At 35.2% G+C, this 27,524-nt stretch overlaps 3 protein-coding genes across 3 annotated transcripts in view; 1 reads left to right on the top strand and 2 right to left on the bottom strand.

The window, feature by feature from the left end:
• The window catches only part of LOC109097212 (protein O-mannosyl-transferase TMTC1-like), a 38,540-nt gene extending 37,290 nt beyond the window's left edge, over positions 1-1,250 (bottom strand). The window contains exon 1 of the mRNA XM_042739089.1: positions 771-1,250. Within this exon, the coding sequence (XP_042595023.1) occupies positions 771-1,081 (311 nt within the window). The 5' untranslated portion in view covers positions 1,082-1,250. The remainder of the gene's footprint in view (positions 1-770) is intronic.
• A 2,466-nt stretch (positions 1,251-3,716) lies between these two features.
• LOC109097390 (importin-8-like) lies at positions 3,717-19,808 on the bottom strand. The gene is made up of 25 exons (XM_042739075.1): positions 19,539-19,808; positions 18,586-18,667; positions 18,297-18,453; positions 18,062-18,220; positions 17,253-17,409; positions 17,070-17,159; positions 16,892-16,986; positions 15,909-15,993; positions 15,666-15,800; positions 15,489-15,588; positions 14,430-14,506; positions 14,008-14,124; positions 13,826-13,915; positions 12,492-12,657; positions 11,888-12,048; positions 11,688-11,813; positions 10,626-10,692; positions 10,032-10,157; positions 9,701-9,798; positions 9,496-9,591; positions 8,450-8,670; positions 7,743-7,948; positions 6,090-6,305; positions 5,190-5,319; positions 3,717-4,379 (listed from the first exon to the last, which is right to left on the bottom strand). Coding segments are annotated over exons 1-25 (3,042 nt in total). The 5' UTR covers positions 19,623-19,808; the 3' UTR covers positions 3,717-4,378.
• A 396-nt stretch (positions 19,809-20,204) lies between these two features.
• Positions 20,205-26,043, top strand: kics2 (KICSTOR subunit 2). The gene is made up of 3 exons (XM_042739061.1): positions 20,205-20,671; positions 21,679-21,967; positions 24,762-26,043. The coding sequence occupies exons 1-3, from the start codon at positions 20,431-20,433 to the stop codon at positions 25,579-25,581; spliced, it is 1,350 nt and encodes a 449-aa protein (XP_042594995.1). The 5' UTR covers positions 20,205-20,430; the 3' UTR covers positions 25,582-26,043.
• The last annotated feature ends 1,481 nt before the right edge of the window (positions 26,044-27,524 follow it).

Genomic DNA, 27,524 nt, shown 5'->3' with positions numbered 1-27,524 from the left:
GTGTTTTCGCTGGTGTGAATGTGGATCCGCCGCGATGTTGCAGAGCTGTCAGACGCTCGCGCCATATGGACTAATGACGTCATCCACTCGAAAGGAACGCCCCTGCGTTCTGAAGCTGGAGTCAAAACACGCGAGCTTATCTCGGACTGAAACACCCACACTCGTGCTAGTCCGTTTCATTTCACGATCTACGAGCACTTTTTTGCAATGACCGTTTTGTGCTGGTGCACGCTGAGAAGAGTAACAGCTCTCAATATAAACGGCGCAACACGTGTTTACTAACATTATTCAAGTGTGTCAGCAACAAAGAGTGGACGTAAATGCGAAGTTGATTCTACTTTAGGCTACTCAATAGATACAACCCGCACTCATTGTCTTTAAGTTAAAGTTTCAGTGGAAAACCAAAAGCATGCTCACTCAGTTGGTTAGAAAATTGCAAACAATATAAAATATATATATATATTTTCTAACACACAATTGATGTGGAATGGAACATTACGAATTGAAATATATTTTTACTTTCATTTAATTTAGCAATGCTTTAAATCTTTAACAAGTTAATCACTTATGAAATATACAAATCTCTTTTTAATATACATGCATGCACTAGAGGAATTAAACTGCTCTCGTCGTGTGACTCCAGCCATGTCAAAATGTTCTCATGAAAGTTACTGTAATTCATAACTCTGCGTAAAATGCGCCAAACAACTCTTTTCAGACCTTTCGAACTTAGAAGTAAATAGCGGAAGGCTGAAATGACTTTGACTTACTTGAAAGTGAGGATGCAGAGCGGACGGTAGGATTTGTGGCTGGTGTTATCAGCCATCCGTTTGCCCCAAAAGTCATTGGTGAAGATGCTCTGGAGGCTGGAGCCCGGTCTGACATCTGGATTGTTGGTGATGGCCCATATATCATCATGTACAAACTCCCCCCAGAGAGAGTTACTGTAGCAGAGCGCGCACACCGCCACCAGCGCGGCGTACCGGAGCAGCCGGACTCCCACCGCCGGCCTCGGTAGCGCGGACAGCCGCCGCTGCACGGGGGGAGGAGCGGCTCTGGTCCCTCGGCTGTTCGCTGTCATGTTGGTCCCCGTCTCGCATGCCGCTCGTGGGAGTGAAAGAGAGGAGACTCGTCGCGTTCCATAGCCTTGTGCTGCACAGAAGCCTGAACAGCGTATCAGCTCTGAATGCGTAATATCAGCGAGTGTGAACGTGTATAAGGTGTTGAAATCTATGTAACCCGCCTACCGGCGCATGTGCAGAAAGAGAGACAGAGAGAGAGAGGAGAGAGATGCAAATTAGAAAGAATGAGCACGTGAGGAAAAGAAAAGAAAAAACAGATGGAAAGAGAGAGACAAATGGAAGTAAAAGGGAGATAGAGAAAAAAATTGGAAAAAATATTATAGTTTATTATATTTTCCCCCTTTAATATTTTTTTTACCCCACATCTTTTATATTTACCTAATTCTTGCATTATTTTTTACACTTCATTAACTTTTTATGCTTTTGTTTGATTACCATATGAAAGCTTGTTTTCACTACAGGGTAAAAAAAAAATTAAAAGCTAATTGTGACTTTTTAAATTCACAATTCTGGCTTTCCCCCCTCACAATTCTGAGTTTATGTCTCACAATTTAGTTTATATATATATATATATATATATATATATATATATATATATATATATAATATATATATATATATATATATATATATATATATATATATATATATATATATATATATATATATATATACAGTATATGTTGCAATTCTGAGAAGAAGAAAAAAGTCAGACCAAGAATTGCAAGATTTAAACTCAGAATTACAAGATATTCTAAAAAAAATAAATTCATAAATGTGAGATTTAAACTCGGAGTTGCAAGATATTCTAAGAATAAAAATTCAGAATTGTGAGACTTAAACTCACAATTGCAAGAAAAATTGTGAAGATAAAATTGTGAGATAAATGTTGTACTTTTTTGTTTTATATTTATTGTGCATTCCAGGGCAGAAAAAAAAAAACAGAACTTTGAGATGTAAATTGTGAAGAAATCAAAATAATTAGAATTCTGAGTTCATATCTCACAATTCTGACTTTTTTTTCCACTGTGAAATGGTCAAAATTACCTTTTTTTATTATTCCGTGACAGAAACAGGTTTCTATATATTAGAGCTGAGAATAACTATAAAACCTGCAAAAGATGTTTTATAGCCATGAAATTTACTAGTACAACTAGTTTACTTTAAGGAATGAAATATTAGTTGTTATTAAATGTTCAGATAATGTGCTTTGATAATAATGGATGTAATTTGAAGAATAGTTTATTTTCTGCTGTCATATTTTTGGTCAAAATAGTGCACAAGTATTCTTGTATAACACTAGTTAGTATAAAAGGTTATGCTACTGATTAGATTGTATGGTTCTGATAGTGTGTATAAATTGTGGTTATTAAAAAAAGATTGAATAAATTGGCGAACAGAACCTGAAAGTGTCTTACATTGTTTATATGATATTCCATAATATGTATGGCTATAGCAGTTTATTTAGGCAGAAACTATGGCTACCAAGGTGAAATTTTGGAGGAGAGAATGAGAACATGAGAGAGAAAGAAAGATAAATGCTAATTATGGGGTGAATGAGAGCAGGCAGGAAATCAGGAAATCAATAAAGAGCTGTGGGATATTTCACACAATGATTGCACTGCCTTGACCGTGACCTGTGCTTCCACACTGAACCATAAGCAAATTGCTCTGGCTTTGGACTTGCTAATGGAACAGGAAGACAGGGATAATAAATCATGATGATAAACACACTTTTAAAGATTCGTTGATGGGTGAACATCTGGCTAAACATGATTTTATGCAAGAAATGTTAAATATGTTTAAATACATCTGGTGGCTCCCTACAGTCAAATTGTTCTTGCAACCAGACTGAACAGTGAAACTGATTGCTGATGGTGCTTTTCTCCATTGTGAAATAATTTTCATGACAATTAAGCACATTTAAACACCCTCTACCAACTGTCAGTAGCAGAAGCAACAACGAAAAAACAATAAATTATATTATTTAAATTGTGCATAAATTTAAAAGTGCATAATTTGTAACCATAAATCATGGTAATATCTGAAGTGCTGAATATAAAATATTTAAAAATAATTTATTCATGGAGTTTGAAAAAAAAAAATATTAAGTATAATTTCTAGCAAATATAAAAACGACACACACACACACATATATACATATATATATAATGCCCTAACATGTTTTAATAAAAAAAGAACTTCAAATTAAAAAAACACGAAAAAAAAAGTTCACATTAAAATATTGATATAAAATATTAAATATATATACATATATATATGTGTGTGTCTCAAATATAATATATATATATATATATACACACATATACATATATATATATATATATACATATAAAAATGTGTCCACATATTACGATAAAGAAATTTATTTTGCAAAATATGCTTAATTGTCTGAAAAATTGTGTCTCAAAAAATCATAATGGTACTTAAATAGATTTCATTTTCTTAAAAATAAATGTACAGTATAATTTCTTTAAGTTCTATTTTGATTTTGGGGTGAAATATGATCTGGCTAAATATGCTAAATAAAATGATCTGGAAAATATACACAAATAGATGATCAAGTGACTGCATAACCACACACACACAAAAAAAACCTGCAAATGCGTAGTGTCATATTAACATTTATGATTTAAGTTAATTCTGAAAACTGACTGTTACAAAAAACAAACTCTGAAACATATAAACGTATGACAGCTATAAACATCGTCCTTCTGACATCTAGCCAGTGCACATGATCTGTTTGGGCAGAAAAATGCCTACGAATCTCTGAAGGCACTGACCAACACAACAAATCCCTCCATCTGTGTGGTGTCCGTCTGTCTCTCTCTGGCTTGCCTTGACATGTCTCACCTCACTGCCTCGCTCAAGTTTCTTACCGACTCATTGCAAACGGAGGAGAGACTGAGAGAAACAGAATATACAGCACTCTATCACTTATACACACACCCATCTGCACACATGTGCAAAACACCCACAATTCTGTACAGATGTGCAGAGACACACACACACAGCTTCAGGGAAGGGGTGACCCAGAGTAACCTCTTCGACCTCACTGGGGCCTTTCTGACCAGTTTTGACGATGATTCAGTGTTCCTGTTAAGATTCATGGACCTGAAGAGCTTGCTGTGGGTCCTGGGTCAAATATCCCATCCATCTTGACCGAGATGTCACTAGTATCCAGAGTTCAGGCTGTTTTCAGTGTCAGAATTCTGTACAGATCCAAATCCAAAGTGTCAGGTATCTCCAACCTGCCTCAGAACAACTGGAACATCTCTACAGGGAGATGATGAAACGATCTTGCATTACTTCAAGTGTTTGAAGTAACAACAGCAGTCATCAGACAGATGAATAATGTAATGTGAATGTTAAATGTGCTAGACTGACGACAAATGCTTTTAAATACATCTGTGTCACTGAGTACTATGATAATGTTGCCGTTTTTGATTTCAAACGCTGTCAATCGTACACATCACTGTTTCAAAGAACGTCCCACCCATTTGAGAGCTTTATAAATCATATATAGAGGCAGAACCTTTAGACAAGACTGGAATAGTCTTTCCTAAATCAGTAGTGCTGGGTGATATTTTACTTTTATATTGTGACAATAAAATATATTAAGAAGAATACTGAAAAAAGTATCGTCGTTTGCACAAAAACGTTAAGCAGCAACTGTTTCTTTAGCAGCAAATCAGCATATTTCTGAAGGATCACGTGACACTGAAGACTGAAGTCATGGCTCCTGAAAATTCAGCTTTGCATTACAGGAATAAATTACATTTTAAAATATATTCAAATAGAAAACAGTTTTTTTAAATTGTATAAATATTTCACAATATTACCGTTTTTACTGTGTTCGTGAACAAAAGAGATTTCTCACAAAAACATTATTAAATCTTACCAACCCGAAACTGTATACAGTAGTGTATATCGATTATTTGTACAAGATAAACATGCCCTTGCCACATGGTTGAGGAAATTTGCTTCCTGTGGAGTCTTAAAGCAGTTACTTCTGCTGTGCTGCTTCTAGTGGTTGTGGATCTGTCGTTCCACGTGTGTTTGAAAAGGTCACACATACACACTTACCACAGGCCTTTGAGTCCTGCGCTCCTCCTCTGCTGGGCAAGGTTATAGATCTCCTGCAGTTGTTTCCTCTGGTCTTCGCTCAGAGGAGATGTGAGGGACTGATACCAGCCTGCATCTGAACTCTGAACACCTGCAACAGGAAGTGTTTCCAATTACTGCTGCTATACTTATGGAAAATTGCTGAACATCAATTTATTACGATGTTCAAATAAATGAATAATACAAAAAAAAAAAAAAAAAAAAAAGGTTTGGAAAAAAAAAAAGGATATTTATAATTTAAAAAATTGTGGAAAAACTGATGAAATGATAACCAGGAAAAAAGTTTTATTATTATTTTATTTTAACACCAAAATAAAAAGTATTTATCCCACAGATAGATCAATAAATAAATAAATAAATAAAAATTAATAATTAAATAAATATTCAATAAAAGGATCAATATTTGAGCAAAGGAAAAAAAATTGCACTGAACATTTTTGACATTTGGGGAGTTGACATGTCCTGCTGTGTGACATGCTATACACAATTTTTTATTATTAATTAAATATTTATTATGATTGCAATTTTCTTTGACGAAGAAATTTCGGAATTAAAAAAAAAAAAATGTTTACAACATTACATGACTATTTCAAATTAACTAGCTTAGTCCAAAAAAAGATTAAAAATTTGTGAAAAACCTAATACATTTTAACCTCAAATTTTGTTGTTGATTAAAATAAGTATATGGACACATGCATAAACCACGCATTTATTTAATATTCATCTATATGGAGCAGGATTTTGGACATTTCACTGTGGGTGGGGCTGTTATAGTATAGTGTGATATGTCTTAGATATGTAATAAACGTATTATGTAAATGTACATGTCTGGTATATTACGGAGTTAAAAAATGTGCATACGGAGCAGGGAGGCGGTGAAGAACTGATATTCATCCTCTCCATTGTCATAGTCCAGTGGTGTACTGTACTCCTCTAATGGGGTCCCCTCCAGACAGTCATCATCCCAATATTCATCATCGTCCTCATCATCTTCATCGTCATTCCCAGTGGGAGCGCCGGACGACTGCAGGGCCACCCCTTTCTGTCCGACCTCATCCTCGTCGCTAGGAATCTCCTCTGGAAAACAGACATGATGAATTTCCAAACTCAGTGTAGTAAATTTCCTGAGTAGGAAAAGGAGGGGTTTGGTGATGTAGTCTGGATCTTGTTGAAGTAAAGGTCATTTCTAAAAATAGAGATTTCCAGTGTTTGAATCTCACACTACTGGTCCACCACTGGTGTGAAGCTAAAAAAAGCCTCAAGTCCATGATCCAAGCAACACATTTTTGGAACTGATATATTTTTGGTTTACAATGAAACAGCTGTGTACAAATTTGCATATTATTTGTAGCATACAGTACGCCAAATTAGGATTATTAGTGCATCACAAATCAAAACAAACACTGAAAAAAAAAAAATGGTGGTAATCAGTTTCATATTGTATAAATATTCCTATGAAAACCTGAACATAGAAGATATTTTGAAGAATGTTGGTCCCCACTGACTTTAGAAAGAAAAAAAAAAAATGGAAGTCAATGGGGACCAAAACCTGTTTGGTTACTCATATTCTTCAAAACATCTTCTTTTGTGTACAGCAGAATAAAGAAATTCATATAGGTTTGGATGGTGTGTAAATGATGACAGAATTTTTGGGTGAACTTTCCCTTTAAGGTTTATTTTCAGAGAATATATCTTAAATTAAGGTCATATTTTCCTGATTTAAGCATACACTTCTCACTAAATTTGGTTAGATTTATGCTTAAATGCAATAGTGCATAGTTGACTCTCCAAATGTCCAAACATTAAAGGCATACTGGAAATATGCAATCTGGCATGCAGGAACCAGCATTATAATATCAATAAATCCATAACTCCAACAGTATGATGCTGTCAGAATTCAGGTCAGGGGTATAGGGTCGTGAAGATCTATTTAATTCGTTCGAGTGCTTGATGCCCAAAGGTTCAGAATCATGTTAAACTAACACGCACAAGACGTTCCTCCATCTCCCATGTCTCCAGGGCCCTGTTAGAGCGATACAATCAGTTCTCAGTCGTCTGTAAACCCTGATGACTAAAGACCAACCTGAAGCTATATATGCCAGAAATAGTACTTCCTGTGCAGGGATCAAGTTTACCTGAGGTGAAGCAAGATACGGACTTGATGAAACTACAGAACACCGAAAGCAGCAACAAGCATAGGTCTCAACAGGTCGCTGAGTAAGGACCTAATTACATTCTATTTGGCAATTATATACATAATTAAGCATTTTTTGTTTCCCTAAAAGTCATTTATTGCACTAGTCAAGGTTTCATACATCAAAACATCTTTTTGAAAGACAATTTTTTACTCTCCTGTGACCCTTATTTAATTATAGCAATTTCTATAGTACCTCTAAGGGTTCTTTATGTAAATGAGGTCATTTACATATAGAAGTCTTAAAGGTACAGACACTAAACACTTTGAAAGTGAAATGCTTGAGAGTTTCTCTCCCATAACGTCACACACAATCTCACCATTCTCTTCCTCCTCTGACCCTTGAGCTCTGGCGAGCTGCTCCGGTTTGTTGAGCACTCGGGAGGCGTAGATGTGCTTTAAACCCAGGAAGAGGAGGAGGATGGAGGGAACGATCTGCCCTGCAACTTCCTCCAGGACCGCAGGGCGGCTGGGCAGCTCCATCAGAACACTGAGCCCAATGATGCACATCTTACGATCATGTAGTCTGTGGACAACAACAATAAAGCAACAACAAGCAATCATATATTTATAAAAAAACAAAAACAAAGAGGGAATGAAAAAGATGGCAGCAACGCTCATTAACAAGAACTGGGAAACAATCTGAATAAAAAAAATGGCTTTAACTCAGAACTGAATTGTAATATGAATTTGAATGTTCCATCTATTGAGTGTTAACATGCTTATAAATAAGTCATACTAAAAAAGACGGCAGCTATTATTTAAAACTATATATCCAGTAGTCATTTAAATTTCTTTATATATCATTCTATTTTTTCAAATTCAAAATTCTAATTCAGTTAACTACATTCTGGAATTTTACAGAAATTTAAAACCATTCCTAAGGTAGTTTTAAGCAGTGTACATCCCTGTCAGGAGCAGCTGCCACATCAGCATAAATGTGTTTAATCTAACCCAATCTCTGTTAATAAAGTGCATGTGACCTTCTGAACCAAATGAAAGGCATTTCCTGTGCAAACGGCCTTACCCTAAGAAGAACTCTGTGTCGTTCATCCATTGGTTGATGAACTGCGCTGTGATTGGCTCTGGGCTGTGTGGGAAGCGGATGTTCTCCAGTGTGTGTATCAGCTGGGTGGGGTTGTAGTACAGAGCTGCGATCACTACCTGTAGACACATGGTGCGGAGCTCGCTGGACTTCACACCTCGTGTTAACCGCTCCAACACCGCCTCCACAAACAGAGGGATACACTAAAAAACATCCACAGGCACCAAAATTTGATAGTACATTAATGTGCATGTTTGATATTGCTCATTAAACCAGCAATACACACCATTAATCAATCAGCTGTCATTTATAAAGCATCCTGACCAGGGATATTATCGTTACTTTAATTATTGTTACTTTATTGAAATAAAACTGTATATATATATATATATACATATATATATATACACATATATATATACACATATATACATACATATATACATACATATATACATATATACATATATATACACATACATATATATACACATACATATATATACACATACATATATATACACATACATACATACATATATATACACACATACATATATATATATATACATATATATATATATATATATATATATATATATATATATACATATATACATATATATATATATATATATATATATATATATATACATATACAAATATATATATACATATACACATATATATATATATATATATATATATATATATATATACATATACACATACATATACATATATATATATATATATATATATATATATATATATATATATATATATATATATATATATATACACACACACACAAACACAAATAATAAAAAACTAATAAAAATAAAAAAGAATGTAACAAAATTACTAAAAATGTAACTAAAATGTAAAATATTACTGAAAAGCTCTTTTAAAATATTAATACAAATAAAATGGTATATCAAAAAATACAAAAATAACACTGGTCCTGACACATAAAATTAATATATAACAAAAAACACACCTAAACTTACACGTATATATCGGCTCACCTGGTCAATGCCGCGTCCACGACACTGTAATATAATGACCTCTAGAAGTTTGGCAGCGTGGCATTCTGTGTCTTCCCCAGCATCACTAGTTAGGACCTGGGGGGTGAGAGGTCAAAAGGTCAAATGTCAAATGCATATGGAAGAATGACAGAAAATGCACTTTAAATGGAAAAATTTTAAATATTGAGGAAATGCATATTAAGACCTTTTTGCACATGGTGTAAATGACCTCCAGGTATTTGGGGTTTGACAGCAGCATATTTGTGTCCACGGTAACATAATTGTGCAAGAGGGGCATCATATCTACATCAACAGGGTAATATATCACATCATTAACCAAGTACTCAATATTGCCACAATCATTTTCAAAAGACTCTCGTAAACACGCACATCCATTAACTTAATGACTCTTTCAACCTAGTTCAATCATGACATGATTTATAGTTTAAGGTGGAGCAGAGCAATCAATCTGAGCTTGGCTCTCGGCTGCGTTTACACCACAGGTGAAGTATCTGAGCTACAAGCGTGTCTGAGACCTGTGAAGTAGTCAAAGCAGTCATGCTGGAAGACGTCGTACAGGACCCCCAACAGCTGCCACATCTGAGGGGAGATGGAATAACAGGTGAGTCCAAACGCCAGCGACAAGATCTCCTCATAAAACTCTGAAAAAGACAGAGAGAATGTGACTGCTCGCTTCTAAAACAGAGACAGGATATTTTGAGGACAGTCAAAGATCACTGAACGATATACACATTACATATTTTCATTCCAAGCTCCACCATGTGGTCAAATGTTGCAATTATTTTGTAAGAGGCGTTCAAACTGACAGATTAAATCGCTGGAGTTTGACAAGTAACTACAGTATGTAACTGCATCTCTACGGTCTCCCATTGGTAGTTGAGTGGTAGATCATCTCATTATATATTTGCATTAACTCACATGAAGTTCACATTTTCGCCAACTCTGATGCTGTGTTACTGCAAATTGCTATCAGTGTGAATGCATCTTTATGGGGATGTCTTTAAAATTATTTCACGTCATTTATGAGATAAAACATTTATTATTACTGCAAAAATCCTTGATAAATAATCTTGAACTGGAAAATAGTGTCACACACACACCTGCCATACCTATGATGGGTTTCTGGAGGACGAGACCAATCACCTGCAGGCATATTACCTCCAGCTGTTGACTGATCTAAGATTGATAGAAACAGAGAACGAGAGAGAGAGAGAGAGAGAGAGGAAATATATCAACCCATATTTCTCTTTTCAGAAACATCACAACATGTTCAAACAAATATTGATGCAATTAAAAGAGACTGTTCACCCAAACATGATCATTCTGATCAGCCCAATTTGTGAAGAAATTATTCAGACCAGTTTTGTGAATTGGATGAACATATTAATTTAAAAGATTTGAGTCAAATTAACAATTTGTTTAGGAATCTGACATTTCAGTCCATTCCTCGTACAAAGTTAGTGTATGACTTGAAAAAACTATAATGCAAAAAATGCATGAAGCCTATTTTTAATAGTACCTATATGGAAAAAAAGCAGCCTGGATATTTTTCATATAAATATTATATTTGTATGTAATAATGTATAATAATTTTTTGTATAATTCTGAAACATGTGCAACAATTTTATATAACATTTTTTCCACCAAAAATGAATCCAATGCAGAAAAATAAAATAAAATAAAATAAAATAAAATAAATACCAGTAACAAACATTATTATTTAAAAGTTTGATTATTATTTAAAAATCAATAAGATTTTTTTTATTATTTCTAAAAGAAAAATCTCTTATGCTCAACAATGCTGCATTTATTTTTATCAAAAATACAGTAAACACAATAATATTGTGAAATATTATTATAATTTTAAAAAACTGTTTTCCTTTTTAAAATGTCATTTATTTGGGCAAAATTAAATTTTCTGCATCATTACTCCAGCCTTCAGTGTCACATGATCCTTCAGAAATCATTTTAATAAATGCATTTATTTGAAAAAGTAACATTATAAATGTTATAAATGTCTTTGCTGTCACTTCTGACTAATTAAATACATTGATTAATCCACGCTGAATAAAAGTATTCATTTATTTCCCCCAAAATATCAGAAAAAACAGTAGTGTATTCTTCTCATGCTAAAAAAATTCATGAAAAAGGCCTTAATGACGTGTCCAAACCTCCTTTCGGTCCCCCATGACTGTGAGGATGGTGTCTATGGTGCTGAGGATACCCAAAGCCATCACGGTCTTATCTTCACTTTCCTCGTATTCTTCACTCTGGAGAATCTTGCTGAAGATCTCGGCCTGTGCGCAACAACCTCTTTCAGCACAAAACCCTGTAATTACTCAATGCTGAAATGAGAAGACGAGTGCAGTACCAGGTTCTGTGTCATATCCACGGCAATGCCGGACACTTCCTCGCTGTATTCACAGATCATCTTCTGAATGACACCGGTGAGGTCATCGTTCTCCGTTTCTTTGATGATGTGCAGCAGCTCCTGCATCACAGGCTTGATGAAGGCTCGGATGTAGACCTTAGCTGCACTCAAACAACACACAAAAGATGGAAACAGGGAAGAATTAGAAGTACAGGACGGGCAGACAGCAGACTTTCATTAAAACAGGTTAATCCGCTTGTCTCTTAAACCAATTACAGAGAGTAAACCAATTTAATTTAGTAAAACTAATTTGATGCTTATTAAGTGCATTAGCGTTCTGCATTTTGTTCTCAAATGAAAGTAGACGTATATACATAATATTTTCATTATGTTTTTGTTTTGACAAAACCTACATACTTTTATTTATTGAAGCTTCTTTTATTTTATTTAAGCCGCTGACTTCCATTTTATGAATCACCTTCTTAACTGCTTTACGGGAGAAAAAATCTTGGATGGGTGAGTATATTAACAGCACATTTTCATTTTTGGGTGAACTAAGTGTGTGTGTGTGTGTGTCTCTGTGTGTGTGTGTGTGGCATCAAACCTTGTTCCTGGTTCCTGACCAGCATCTGCAGTGCAATGGCTGCCTCCACTTTGACCGGCATCTCCTTGTCATCCACCAGGTTCTGTTTGACCAGCTCCACAGCGTTCCTCAGGACCAGCTCGTTGTGGAACTTCAGAGGACTGAAGGAGTGCAGCACCCAGCATGACTGCACACACACCGCACAAAGACCAGAATTACGGCTCCATGGAAACCAGTCTTGCTTTGAAGGACTCTTGACAGGTGCAGTTTTGATAGCTAAAGCACTGGACAAAACATACTCTGAAATTCAACTAGCCGTGGGTTGTTTGAGTGACCAGTTGGTCATGTCCACCAGAAACGGACAATGAGCCATTAATGAGACCATTAATGAGGCAAATGATAGATAGTAGACAAATAACCATGCTAATTAACAACTTCAATTGCACAAAACTATTAGAGTTCTCAGAAAAACAAAAAACAAGACAGAAGCATTTCTCACAGCAGGCAATCTGAAATTTGACAATAATTGTCTTGAAATTTATTGTTGGAGATTTTGTTAAGAATGCAGTGCATTGATGATTTATAGGGTTGAATTTATGGACACAATTTTTCTGAGATGGTTTTATCATGCTGACAGTTAGTCTAATAGTTAGTTATCATGCCAAAACACTCTCTGAGAAGATCTTTAATATTTTTTAATTCAATTCAAATTTATTTGTATAGTGATTCTCACAGTATACATTGTTTCAAAGCAGCTTTACAGAAAATGCATATGTCTACATTACAATTTAGAGTGATCTGTTATCAGAAGTGAATGTATCCAAGTAATGTTCATTTAACAAATGAACAGTTCAAGGTAATAGAATCTACAATTTTAATTAAGAAAACTTTAAATGTAAAGAAAACTCAATAACTGACTAGTCTGTTGTTAAGATGATTAGTTGACCATCCTGACCAATCATTTTTTCATCAACATTTTTGTTAATGTAAATAAAATACATACAACAAAAAAATAAAATAGAAATATTAAATAGAATAAATTAAATGAAAATGAGAAATGTTAATGGAAATAAGTTTAGGTACTAACGCCACCAAATGAAATAAAACTAAAACAAAAACTGAAATAAAAATTAAAACTATTTAGATAAACAATAAAAATGTCAAAAGCACATAATAAATTTACTAAAACAAAAATTAACCTGAAAATAAAAACATATTTTTGAAAATCTAATAGCAATTAAACTGATAATAGTATATAAATAATATTACAAAACACTGATCCCTACTAAATAGTTACAGTAACATTTAATAATTTGATCTGGCAGTTAAACGGTTGGCAGTAAACACTCACTCACCCGGGCCCTTAAGTAGCCAAGATTAGAGTTGAGCAGAGGGAACACATAGTTTTGTAACATGAGCTCCATCTGGTCCCTGTACACCCGCTTCTGCAGAAAGACAAGGACAAGCAGGAAAACTAATGCAGAAAGCCTGTAATTAAATTGAGAACACGGAGAAGATCTTGCTTATTAAATGTAACCTTTTGCAAGGGTTGAGCCAAGGCACCGACCACATGCAGTGCCCCATCCTTCCTGCGGGGGTCCGTGTTGGGGTCCATGAGGATCTGATGGCAAAACTCCATCATGTGAGGCAAGACCTGAGAAGGACACGGAAAGGATGAGCAGAGCACGGACCCACAGGCGATGACTGAACCCATTTACCCCTAAAAATGTGCAATTAAATCATATGTGAATGTGTGACCTCATTTTTACAGAAAACTGCACCTGCAATGAAATACTTGAGTCCTGAATCCTTCCCTTGAAAACTGCTTCCCTCCAGTATCTCTAGTAAGTAACTCTGATCAGATCTAAAGGCGTTTCGAGGAAATTCTGGAGGGCTTCTTTGGAATGTAAATGTAAACAAGAGCTCTGGAGTTAAAGAGCGGTCTGTGGGTGGACTCACCTCCTTCCTCTTCCTGGCTGCTGTACATAACAGAGTCTGAGCGGCTGTGGCGGGGGACACATGATCGTCATACATATCTACAGCAGAACACACACAAGGAACCACACAGATCAGCCAACCATATCATTACACAATCAAAAACAACAGGCCCTATTCCTGAATTCACTGACAGGAAATTAAACTGCTTGCAAGCAGGAATAAATATAGCTGAAAAAAAATCAGTCTCAATATTTTTGAGCCTCGACTGAAATATATCAGAAAAACCATTGTGGTCAACTATATTGAAAATGCTTAACGCACACATTAAAACAGTTAAAGTCTGGTAATATTAAAAATAAGTTATTTTAATAAAATAAATTAGGTTTTGAATTTTAATAAAAAAAAATTAAAATATTGTAAATACATAATAATTAATATATTCATTTAAAAACATTATGACACATTTTTAAATCGATTACTTTTTTATTTTGTACATCACTTTAATACATTAAAAACTTATGTAAGGGCATTTCTGAATGATGAATTCTGATGAATAAATCTATCTTGCTGAATCAAACACTATTTTGGCTACCTAAGCATTAAAACATCTTTGTGCTCAAATACTCTCGAGTTGCGAGACAAGGAGAAACTGTGAAATTAGTGCAATAATGCCGTCTCTAATAAACTTAATGGCCAAAAAAAGAGTGAAAATCTAGTTTAAAATAAATATTAAAATGCTAAATAAATAAATTCATTTAAAAATAAATAAATCAATAGATAATTTGTTTAAAAAATAAATAAACACCATTTTTTAATATATGAAAAATACTTTTGAGCAAACTTCTGACCTGACCGTTTCCCTGTTTAAACTGAATTTCCAAGCTGAAATGTAATAATGCTATTGAGGTTTTTAATCAGAAACACTATTAAAACATCTCTTTTTTTACGCTCTCTCATATTCATAAAATGGACAATATGTGAAATTAGTGCAATGACACTGTCAGAGAAATTAATGGCCAAAAAAGCACAATAAGCAAGATTTACAAAGTGACGAGGGAAAAAAAATTAAAGCACACTGACTGAATTTCATGCGGATGTACTCATACGGATCTTCCTGCCATAGTCTTTCATCTTCATCTTTATAGCACATCAGAGGAAACACCACCTCCTGAGTTATAGTCTGCAGAGACAGTGATATTAAGCTGTATGAAAGTCATCATTTATATGAAGTCATGTGATGCTGTGTCTCCCACCTGCATGTGTGTTTTGTTTTGTTTGTTTGTGTGTGAGTGTGTGTGAGGCGCTGTGTGTTGTGTATCTGAGAGTGTGCTGCAGGACGCGAGGACTCACGTACTGTCTCTGTCTGTGCTGCTCGATCACTTTTAACAAGACCTGCAGGGAGAAACAGGATCAGCAATCACGGTACATCGCTGTAGCACGGTACCACAATAATATGCTTTTTAAATGCAATTTGATTTACACTACAGATGCTGTTCATACCTGCTGGATTCCTACAGCGTAAGTCTTCAAGAAAAAGTCAGCAAACTCAACATATTCTTTTGTTACATTTCCTGGACTGCCATATCTGAGAACAGAAAATCAGCACAAATCAATTAATAATATAATATGATATGATATGATATGATATGATATGATATGATATGATATGATATGATATGATATGATAATTCCAAGTTATTGTGATCAAAATGTACAAAATATACAAAAATATAATATAAATATAATATAATAATTCCAAGTTATTGTGATCAAAATATACAAAATATAATATAATAATTCCAAGTTATTGAGAACAAAATATACAACATATTATATGAGATAATATAATATAATAATTCCAATTTATTTTGATCAAAATATAAAATATATAATATAATATAAATATACAAAATATAATAATTCCAAGTTATTGTGATCAAAATTTACAAAATATAATATAATATAAATATACAGAATATGATATAATAATTCCAAGTTATTATGAACAAAATATAATATAAATATACAAAATATAATATAATAATTCCAAGTTATTGTGATCAAAATATACAAAATATAATATATATATATATGTGTGTGTCTAAATCCAAGTTATTGTGATCAAAATATAATACACAAAAATAAACAATATTCCAAGTTATTGTGATAAAAAAATTATGCTAATTAATCATACAAAAATATACAATTAATGTACATAATATAATATAATATAATATAATATAATATAATATAATATAATATAATATAATATAATATAATATTCCAAGTTATTGTGGTTTAAAAATGACTGTAAATAATCATAGAAAATATACAAATAATATATAAGAAATATAATATAATCAAGTTGTTTTGAGATTAAAAAAATAATTGCTGGGTGCTGCTCGGTTTTTAAGTCTGCCATTGTGTTTCCTATTAGGGGATCAATAAAGTTCTTTCTATTTTAAGTGACCCCAATGAATCACCTCTCAAACATTCTTGTGATGATGTGCAGAGCCCATTTCTTGCATTTCCACCAGATCAGTTCTGGTCGATCGTCCTCATCAGCTTCCAGAGTTTCCTGAAAATCATTCAGCACAGAGTCATGGAATCATACTTACCAACAAGATCTTAAGTGTGAGGAAACATGCTTCACAAACGTACTGCTGGGACGTCCCGATCCACAACTGTCCGGAGGATCTCCATCCAGTGGGTCATGACGGCGTTATTGATCAGCTGTAGTGGAAGGGAATACTGCGGATACAAACAGGGACTCAGCACTGACCTGCTGGGAATGACCTGCTGGGAATAACCTGGTAAACAAATGAAACAAACGCTCACACACACCTGTACAAGTGCATGGAAAATCTTTAGGATTTGCTTCTGGATCAGAACTGAGATGAAGGTGGCATCAGACAGGAGTTGAGTGATGAGTTGCTGGATCCGTGGCAAGAAGATCTGCATTGCAGCCAACAGGGGGTCCCTCTCCTCAGCCTTCTTAAACCTGACCACCACAGAACCATCATGATCAACTTTTATACATATTTCAATATACTCTTGCATAGACCTCTGATTTAAAGGAATAGTTCACCCAGAAATTAAAATTTTCTGACAAATGGCTTAACTTCAGGCCAACTAAATGTGTTTGTTTCTTCATCAGAACAGATTTGCTCACCAATGGATGCCCTGCAGTGAATGGGTGCCGTCAGAATGAGAGTTCAAACTGATAAAAACATCACAATAATCCACACCACTCCAAGTCATGTGAAGTTAAAAAAGCTGCGTATTTGTGATGAACAAATCCACCATTAAATCAAACTGTTGCTTCATGCTAAAATACGAGTCCTCTATTCATAATATTGCTTTGTCCGGTGAAAAAAAAGATTAATCTGAATCAGGAGAGAAATATGCACAGATCAAGCATCAAGAAAACCGTTCAAAACAAATATGTTGGTGGATTTTGAAGTTTGAGGACCACAGAGAATGGAGGAAGCATTATTATGGATTATGGACTCGTATTTTGACTGTTCATTTTTTGGGTGAACTATTCCTTTAACCCAAATCTGATTGGAGGATGACAATTATGACATGAATAAACTGTGAAATATCCCAGGTAAGGACCTTTAAGAGAAACAAAAACCTTGTGGCTGACTCACTCATAGTTTTTGACGAGTTGGTAAAGAGCGAGCAGACTCCCGTACCAGCTCCCACTGTTCTGAGACTGCAGGTACAGATTAATTTTGTCCACTACGCCCGTCCAGCGTCCAGGAAAGTCGTGTTTTATTATGGCACGCAAACATACTGTCAACTGAGCCCTGCCAACCGACAAAAAAAGTCATTTTCAAGTAATAACACCTGGAAGAAAATGCCGTACTTGCACATGTGACTCACCTTATGGACTCCGGACAGCGAATAATGGCCTCCACCATGTTTTCTCGGATCTGTCCGCGATCGTTTTCATGAATGTTGAAGGGAAACACCACCTCCCCCAGAGTGGGCTCTCGGTCCTGCCAGTACTGACTCACCATGTTCTTCAGGTAGATGGCAGCTAGACGAAGAATATAATGACTAACGGTAAAGGGATCCAGAATGATTCACTCAGAGTCATTCAGATTCAGAACCAGTCATTGCTAAAGGTATAAAAAGCATCAAAATACTGCAGGAAGAGAGAAGCGCTCACCTGCCTGTCGCACAGGAAACTCCACCTGGTCTGATACAATGATCTGCAGCAGAGTTGGGGCGAAGTTGATGATCTTGTAAGACTGAAAAAAATAATAATAAATAATAATTCAAGAGGCTGATGACTTGTAACCGTTAGCAATCTGTTCTCAGTGGTCCTCAACTGGCTTTTCTTCAGGACTGAGATTAAGTGGAGACCCAATATAGCTCTAAAATTGTTACATTATGACACAAAACGGTTTGTTTCATGCTACCTGTATCCAATAATTCAGAATTGTTGAAATAGCATACACTGAGAAAAATGTATTAAATCCTCTGCATAAAAACTGATTGGATGTCAAATGTAATGCAATGAACTGAAACAATGAAACTAATTCATTAAAAATAAATTTGACACTTTTTGTACGCATTGCACATCAGCTCTTCCAAACCCATATGAGTTTATCTAGAAGAGAAACTGACTTTGTATAGAGCGCTTTGCATAGAGTGCAGGTTGCACAGAATTGCATCAGTGGTCTGCAGTGGAGATTTCCATGCAGCAGAATCAGGACACAATGAAAAATGTCAAATCACAGTATAACACCTATAAACTCTGTAGTAGGGCACATTCCACATCATTCACTGGGGTATTATGGGATTTCTCTCTCTCTCTCTCTCTGGCATCAAGACTAAACCAGAACAGATCTTAGAATAAAGAACAGCACGCAAATATGATCTTAAATAGTTATTGGCCACTGTTGTTGGACACTGATGCTTTGATGCATAGTAACTAGTTTGCAACCTCTAAATAGTAAACAGATATACAAATTTAACTGTTTAAACATTGTCCTGCCTTATGCATTAAAATCAGGCCCTAATTTAGCACATTTATTCACTGAAAGCATCCCTGCTCTTATAGTGCTTGTGTTTCCTAGAGAAACATCAAACTTCCCTAACGTTAGATGGTTCACTGACCTGGTTGAGTTCATTCTCAGCCGCTAGCCTGAGATTCGGGTCTATGGTGCCCTTCAGAGCCTGTATGATTCGATTGGGATCCATTAGGGGCGATGCGATGGATCAATTTGAATAAATTTTGGACTTTCGGACAGATGCGCGGACGATCAGACGTCTCGGATCTTACAAGCAGCCCTGCCCCAGTCTGCCGACAAGCGACTGTCAGCGTCGCAAAGAACAAAGCCGAAACGAAACGTTTACGTCAGAAGCTGGCATGACAACATCTGCCCACGCGAAAAATTAAAGGGAGTATTTGTGATTTTTCGTTGGTGTTTGTGTTTTTTCGGGGGTGGAAATGTTGATGTAAACATTTAAACTGCATCTACATGGCGGCCTATTTAGAATTAAAATTGCGCTTAAAACCGAAAAGCATATGCCACTATTCAGAATGTATGTACAATTTCTTACTTAATGTAAGTTTATACATTCTGAATAGTTTTGAATTATTGAATAAAAAAATGGTTTTGGCAGATTTTTTATTTTGCTACTGAGTCTTTGCAATATAATAAGGTTTAATCAATAGATATAGAGATATAACAAGTAGTTAATATTTAAAATAAAGTTTGATCCATTTGCGCATTTCTTGTATAGGATGCGCGTTTCGTATATAGACGTATTTGTCTCCTTTGACGTGCCGTAGTGTTGTCGTTGAAAAGTGTCATGGTGGCGTTTATCACCAAGAATGTGCATTTTACCAACAGAAACCCGTTTGAATCGCTTAATTTCGATGGTGTGATTAATTTAGGTCGTTTCTGTCGGACACAACATAACGCGCGCATCAATCAGTTAAATAACGCTTTCGGGTGAATGTGCGGCAGCTGCAAGTGGATCCGCGCTGATTCTCTCGGTCTCTATGTGTGACACGCAGCGCGACGATGATCTCCGGCCGGTTCCCAAAGAGCGAGCCGTGCTCGAGAGTTTCTTCACTCAGCTCGGGATGTTCTGGTTCGACAGGGCGAAGGATTATGTGGAGAAGGAGAAGGACGCCAGTAAGAGCGCGGGGGCCATCTGGGCGTCACTGCTGCTCGCTCTCGCGCACCTGGCAGCCGCGGAGAAAGCCTACCACAACATGACTTTCCTCGGACAGAAACTAGGTGCGAGAGAAGCGTTTCCAACACTGCATTCTTTCAGAAAGTACTGTGGTGCTACCCTGGAGCTATTTGAAAGCCCATTTCCGCTACACAAGAAAAAAAAAAGTTTAGTAAATCAAAATTATGACATAAAAAGTCAAAGTTATAAGTATGGATTACAGATGTCGATGAGATAAATGTATGAGATAAAAGTTAAGACAAGAAGTCAAAATTCTAAGATAGTCAATTTTAACAAAGTTATATATTTAATTTTGAGATTAAGTCGAAATTGATATTAAATAATAACGTTGAGTTAAAACGTTGAAATTGACTAATATATATATATATATATATATATATATATATATATATATATATATATATATACATATATATATATATATATATATATATATATATATATATATATATATATGAGGTTTCAGTTCACAATTATGAGATAAAAATAAAATTGACTGTCAAATTTATGAGAAATCATAAAGTAAAAATGTCGATACCAAGTCATAGTTATGAAACCGCAAGTCTAAAATTATTAGATAAAAGGTCATAATTTAAATATAAAAACCAACGTGTCAACTATGATGTCATAATTCAGTCAAAATTATGAGTTAATTACAACAAAGCTATAAATTTGATAAAACATTTGACATGTTACAGTTGACATTTTTCATAACACATAATTGTAATTACATCATAATTATGATTTGTCGTAATTGACTTTTCATCTCAAATTTGATATTTAATGTCAATAAATAATTATATCATAATTATAACTTATCACTTAAAAAAAGGGTAATACCATGCTTTTTTGTTGTGAAATAAAAACCCATGGCTTTTTAGAGAAAAAAATTGTATTACTCTAGTACAAGTACCATATTACCATGTTGTGGTCATACATAATGCATCTCCATCTGTGTGTTCTGTTATTGAATTAATATTCTAGCTGAAACAAGTGCCTCCTGCTTTGTATTGTTTTAATGCCGTCATACTGAAGTATGTGTATCATGCAGGCAGTCAGTCATTCTTCAGCCGCAAGGATTCCTTTAGAACCATCTATACGTCCCTGAACAACGAACTAAAGAAGGTGGTCTCCATGGGCCGCCACACATCCGGAGGCTCCACTCCCAACCTGGAGGATCTCCTGCCCCATTTGTCCGAGCAGCTGTGTCACTTCACGCAGGCCAGGATGGAGATCGCCGACTTCTACGAGAAGATGCATTCTCTGGGCAGCCAGAAGACTGTGAACTCTGAGGAGCTCGTGAGCACGCTGGAGAGCATTCTGCAGAAGTACAGTTCCAGGTGAGAAACAGAGGCGGCGCTGATGCTGTGTGTGCGCAAATGCTTCATTGAGTCATTTTAGAATCATTACAATTATTAAAAACAATGGGGATTTTGTATATTATTGAAATGGTCTATGAATGGTTTTTAGATTATGAGGATCATTTTGTGTGTGTGTGTGTGTGTTGCGAGGGTCTCTGTGTTGCTGTGTGTTGTCCATGCCAGCAGAGGGAGCTGTGGCTCACCTTGCTCACATTTACCCTTTATTTATTAGCAAAACAAATGAGTTTAACCCTTTTTTTTAAACCCACTACAAGTAGACTAGAAAAAGTATGAAAGTCCATGTCCACCTCAAACAAAAATAAAAGTAATTTAAAATGAGAATTCTTTTAAAGTCTTTACTCAGAAAACGGATGAAATTAATGAGGTGCATTTAAATTTTTAATAAAAACTTACTAAGATAAAGGTTGTTTTTAATGAGAATTCTTTTAAAGTCTTTACATTTCAAACATCTGAGTGAACACACACACACACTGTACCCGGAGGTGGGCAGCCTTTTATAATGCCTTGCTCAAGGGCACCTAAGTCGTGGTATTGAAGGTTTATTTAGTCCGACTCTCTAACCATTAAACGGATGAAATTAATGAGGTGCATTTAAATTTTTAATAAAAACATCTGTCTATTATTAAAGTAATAATTATTAAATAAACTAAAAATAATAAATACCATTAATTAATTATGAAATGTTTAATTAGATTTTTAAATCTTTACTCAGAAATGAGCTTAAACAAATTACCAATCCTCATAAGCAAATGGCATAAGCATTTGATGTCTTTTTAAAGCATATGGCAAATTATATATATATATATATATATATATATATATATATATATATATATATATATATATATATATATATATATATATATATATATATATATATATATATATATATATAATATTTTTTTTTAAATTTTTTTTTTACATTATATTAATATATAGTGACATATAAAAAATAGAGATAGATACAAGTTTGAAAAATATTGTTCAAGCCCTTTCCAAAAAAAATCTGTTAAAGCTCATTCGGATTTTGCTAAATTAACTATAAAATACAGTATCCTGAAAAAGGGACATAAGTTGAAAAACTACTTAAATTGACCTTTAACTTACAAGGTTGTTCTAGCAGAAATCATGTTATAGTGTGAGGATAAGTGATGTATGATAAAGCACAGCACCTGGTTAATGACGTCTGAAGCAGAGCGCTCCCACTGACTGCTCAAGGTGAACTCTGCTCTTCACTAAAGGAAGAGAGAGAGAGATGGAAGGAAGGATGCCAAATGTTGAGTCATCGCTGGAGTAGAAGAGATGAGATCTCACAAATGTTATCTGATCAATGAATCAGTCAGCCAAGTGCTTAGCAGAGATTCGGCTCTTGCCAGCAGTGTGACGCTACAGAGGTTGACGTTGAGAAATCAGCTGTGAATTCTATTAAATGTCTGCTGGCCTACAAAGAAAATGTTGCAAAAATTATTTCCAAACAGGTTTCCCCAAACACTCCCCATCTTCCATTGGCTGGTTAAACAGATATCTCACATATCTCAAAAACTCTTACTATTGGTTGCTATGTTGGGCTGGTCAGAATGTTCTCACAGTAACAGGATTTTGGATAAATGGCTTATCTCAGAATTAAACTGCGATAGAAAGTACTCTTCTGCCAGCCTTTCTTATGAAGAAGCTCACTTTTCTTTCTCTCTGTCATTTCCTCATGCTCTCTTTCCGGCTGCCTGCTAAGACATGTAATTAATGATCAGTCAGGGGTGAAGAATTTTCACGCTGCTGCTGAATGCAGGAGATGTAATGAGCTCTATGCCGCTCTGCAGTATTCATGACTTTCTCCAGCACTAATGAGCAAAGAGAACAAGCTGGTGCGGCGTCGCTCGCTCAAACACAAACGGGACACACAGATTGCAGGATTACAGAGATGTTGACAATCATCCACCATCTTGCATCGTCTCATATTAATATCAGAGTTCCATTTCACGTAGGGCTGCACGATATTGAAAACAAATTGCATCTCAATATTTTTTTCACCAAGATTTAATATAGAATAAAATTATGAAAACACACAAGAAAACAACAAGATGATTTGAATAGCAATATTTGGAAAGAATTAATTTTAGATTAAGTTGGTTGTTTGCTGAGGTGTGTCTGCATTTAAAATGATTCAAAAATAACTTTTTTTTTTTTTTTAGTGTGAACCATCCTTTTAGAGTTGAACTGTTTTGGAGATACACTTGGGTGACTTTTTACAAGAACCAACTTGAATCTCTTTCCACACTCATAAAGTGAACAGAATAAAAAAATAAATTTTCAACTTCAGCCTCATTCCCAAAGCTTTTTGACCAATTTAATGACCATAAAATAAAGATTTTTATTGTGATAAAATATTAAATAAATATTACAATAAATAACTACTGTAATTATGTATTTGATAATTTAGCAAAAATTACACAAAAAAAGTGTGTCAGATCTGAAAGACCAAAAGACTAATAAACTATTTAAAAACGTACTCTAATATTTTTTATCTACAGTTTAAAATTATATACAAATAAATAATTCTGCACAGTGTGTAAATGGAAAGAATATCAATAATTGAAAAGAAAAATAATTTTGTACAGTGTGTAAATGAACAGTAGCGCGCTTCGCTTTGAATTCTGCAGTGCATTACGTTATTATCCTTTGCGTTTTGCCTATTGCATTAAACCATTTCGATACATTGTGCAGCCCTAATTTTGTACCATTTTGTTTCTTCTAGATTCCACCATCCAATCCTGAGCCGTCTTGAGAGCAGCTTCCAGTTGGAGGTGGACGTGTTGACGCAGCTGTTACGATGCCAGGCGCAGATCTCCGAGTGGCATTTCCTGCCATCTCTGCTGAATCTGCATGGCGCCCACTCCAAACTTCAGGCATGGGGTCAGGTGTTCGAGAGGCAAAGAGAAACCAGGAAACACCTCTTCGGAGGCCAATCCCAGAAGGCCGTGCAGCCGCCGCACCTCTACCTGTGGCTGCAGCGCCTTCAAGCGACGCTCCTAGCAAAGTTCAGCTTCTACTTCCACGAGGCCCTGAGCCGCCAAACGTCACAGTCCGAAATGAAAACCCTGACAGCTCGCACCTCTCTAGATTACTTCGGCAAGATCTCGGGCTTCATTCGCAAGCACGACGCTTCAAACGTCTCCTTGGTCTTCGATAACCGTGGCTCCGAGAGCTTTCAGGGACACGGATACCATCATCCGCACTCTTACCGTGAAGCTCCCAAAGGTGTGGACCAGTTTCCAGCCGTCGTGTCACTTCCTGGCGGAGAAAGGCCAGTCACGCATTGGCCCAATGTCATCATGATCATGAGCGACCGCTCCATGGAGCTCAACTCTCTGGATAAAGTGGTCCACTTTTATGACGATAAAGTCCAGAGCACCTACTTCCTGGCACGGCCCGAGCCGCACTTCACTGTGGTGGTGATCTTTGACGGGAGGAAGTCAGAGAGGGACTCGAACATCGTGGCATTCCTGCAGGAGCTGACGGGATCGCTGAGGAACACCAAACCCTTCACTACACTTAAACCAGGCTCCAAGAGCTGAACTCCTTGATACTTGTCAATATATACTATTTTTCACCCCAAATATAGTTTATTTTAAAAGGAAATTTACATTGATATCAGTTGCTGTTGCTCTTTTATTCACTGTGCTGCTAAAACTCTTGTTGAATATAATCCATTTTATTCTTTACCCTTTGAACAGCTACTAAAGAGGTCCAAAAGATTCATTATTCAAACACTTCAGACCAAAGACGAATATCACAGCCGTGACTGTGTCTTGTTTTTTTAATGCGCTCACAAATGAGTTCTTTAAGCTTGTGTTCCTGCTTAGCAATTGGATTTGCTTTACCGAATGTGAAAGGGACCCACTGCAAAAAAATGTGACTTCCCCCTATATTGTTCATTTTCTGTGCATTTTAATAGCCTTTGGTTTTAATGTTTTGATTTTTTTTGACCATTGTGTACATTTTCACTTCTGAAATAAAGTTTGGAATTGTCCATCATACTACAAATGAACAGACTTCTTTCTCTTAGGAAAGAAAATTATAGTTATAGATAAAAACCATTTTGATTGCACATATGCATTTCTTTGAATCTACTGAATTACTTCGGCTTCAAATTCTTATCGATTCTAAGAGCCTCTTCAGATATTTCAATTGGCATTTAATGTGATGTATAGTACTGTTTGTAAGATTTTTCCCCGTTTTTGAAAAGTCTTATTCTCACAAAGGTTGCATATGTTATCAAAATCCAGTAAAACTGTAATATTGCTTAATTGCATATTGTTAAAACAGTAATATATTAAAAATAACATTTCTCTGTTGGCAAAGCTGAATTTTCAGCATCATTGCTCCAGTCTTCAGTGTCACATGATCCTTCAGAAGTAATTTTAATATGGTGATTAGCTACTTGAGAAACTGGGTGCATTTTAAAGTGTTTATGGTCATTGTCCTGCTGGAAATCCCAGGACCTTCTTGGTAATTCAGTGCACAATTCAAATGAAAAATAACTATACCTATTCAAACGTGAATATGTTTTTGGATTTTGGTGTGATATAAACAGCGATTGATTATTTTCTTGTTATGGTTCGCTGCAAGCCAATAAAACACATAGGTCACAGCTGTACATATAAGAGTTAACATCTGACAGCAGAAAGGTTGTCCCAGCTTGCATTTGAAAAATGGATGAAGATTAATATAAATCAAAACATTAAAGATTGATAGCTTTATACCCATAACACAAGACAGTGAAAACAGGCTCACAAAACAGCAAATCTGAAACCACAGTAGGGTCCAAAGGTCTGAGATCACATTAAAAATCTGGAATTAACCAAGAAATGCTGTGATGTAAAATAAAAAAGAAATTTTAAATCATGCTGGAGAACATGATTAGCAGGTTTTACACAAAATTGTTCATGCAGCTAAAGCAAAAGTATCTTCTAAATAAAAAAACTAAATAAAAAAACTAAATTCATATATATTATGATATTCACATTACATTTTCAATTCAACATGAAAAAGTAGTAGTATTATATTACAGTGCAAAATAAAAAGTGTTCTAAGACTTTTGGACCCCATTGAATGTCTAATCTCTATCACTTTACCTCCACTTTAGAATCGACCAAGTTAAGGTGCATGATGGGAAATGATTCCTTGCTAAAAGATAGAAACGGTGACCTCCACTCCTGCATGAGCCATAAAAGCATCCTCGAATCTTCCTAAATTTTTAACGGCAAGACTGAAATAAGAGCACAGGTTATTATTAGTGTACAAAACATGGATTCAGGCAGATCGATTGTAATGTTTAAAGGAACGGTGCACTAAAATCCTTCACAATCATACACCTGATTTTCTATAGAGGAGTGGTTTGTATAATATGGTAATAATGACAAAATGTTATTTTTGGGTGCACTGTCTCTTTAAATATTGTAGATTGTCATATGCTTTTTACTCACCGTTTAGTTTAAGTATGCATCTATCCATCACT

The sequence above is a fragment of the Cyprinus carpio genome, chromosome A4, assembly GCF_018340385.1.
Source record: "Cyprinus carpio isolate SPL01 chromosome A4, ASM1834038v1, whole genome shotgun sequence".
NCBI classification, from domain to species: Eukaryota; Metazoa; Chordata; class Actinopteri; order Cypriniformes; family Cyprinidae; genus Cyprinus; species Cyprinus carpio.
Note: the sequence above shows the minus strand (reverse complement) of the source record. Positions and strands in the feature narration are given on the sequence as shown.

Excerpts from the sequence above, each read along its gene's own strand:
- LOC109097390 (XM_042739075.1), bottom strand. The coding sequence starts at position 19,622 with ATGGATCCCAATCGAATCATACAGGCTCTGAAGGGCACCATAGACCCG. Across the intron at positions 18,668-19,538 it reads CTGAGAATGAACTCAACCAG|TCTTACAAGATCATCAACTT; the intron begins GTCAGTGAACCA and ends TATTTTTTTCAG. Across the intron at positions 17,410-18,061 it reads CAACTCGTCAAAAACTATGA|GTTTAAGAAGGCTGAGGAGA; the intron begins GTGAGTCAGCCA and ends TGTGGTGGTCAG.
- kics2 (XM_042739061.1), top strand. The coding sequence starts at position 20,431 with ATGTGTGACACGCAGCGCGACGATGATCTCCGGCCGGTTCCCAAAGAG. Across the intron at positions 20,672-21,678 it reads TTTCCTCGGACAGAAACTAG|GCAGTCAGTCATTCTTCAGC; the intron begins GTGCGAGAGAAG and ends TGTATCATGCAG. Across the intron at positions 21,968-24,761 it reads CTGCAGAAGTACAGTTCCAG|ATTCCACCATCCAATCCTGA; the intron begins GTGAGAAACAGA and ends TGTTTCTTCTAG.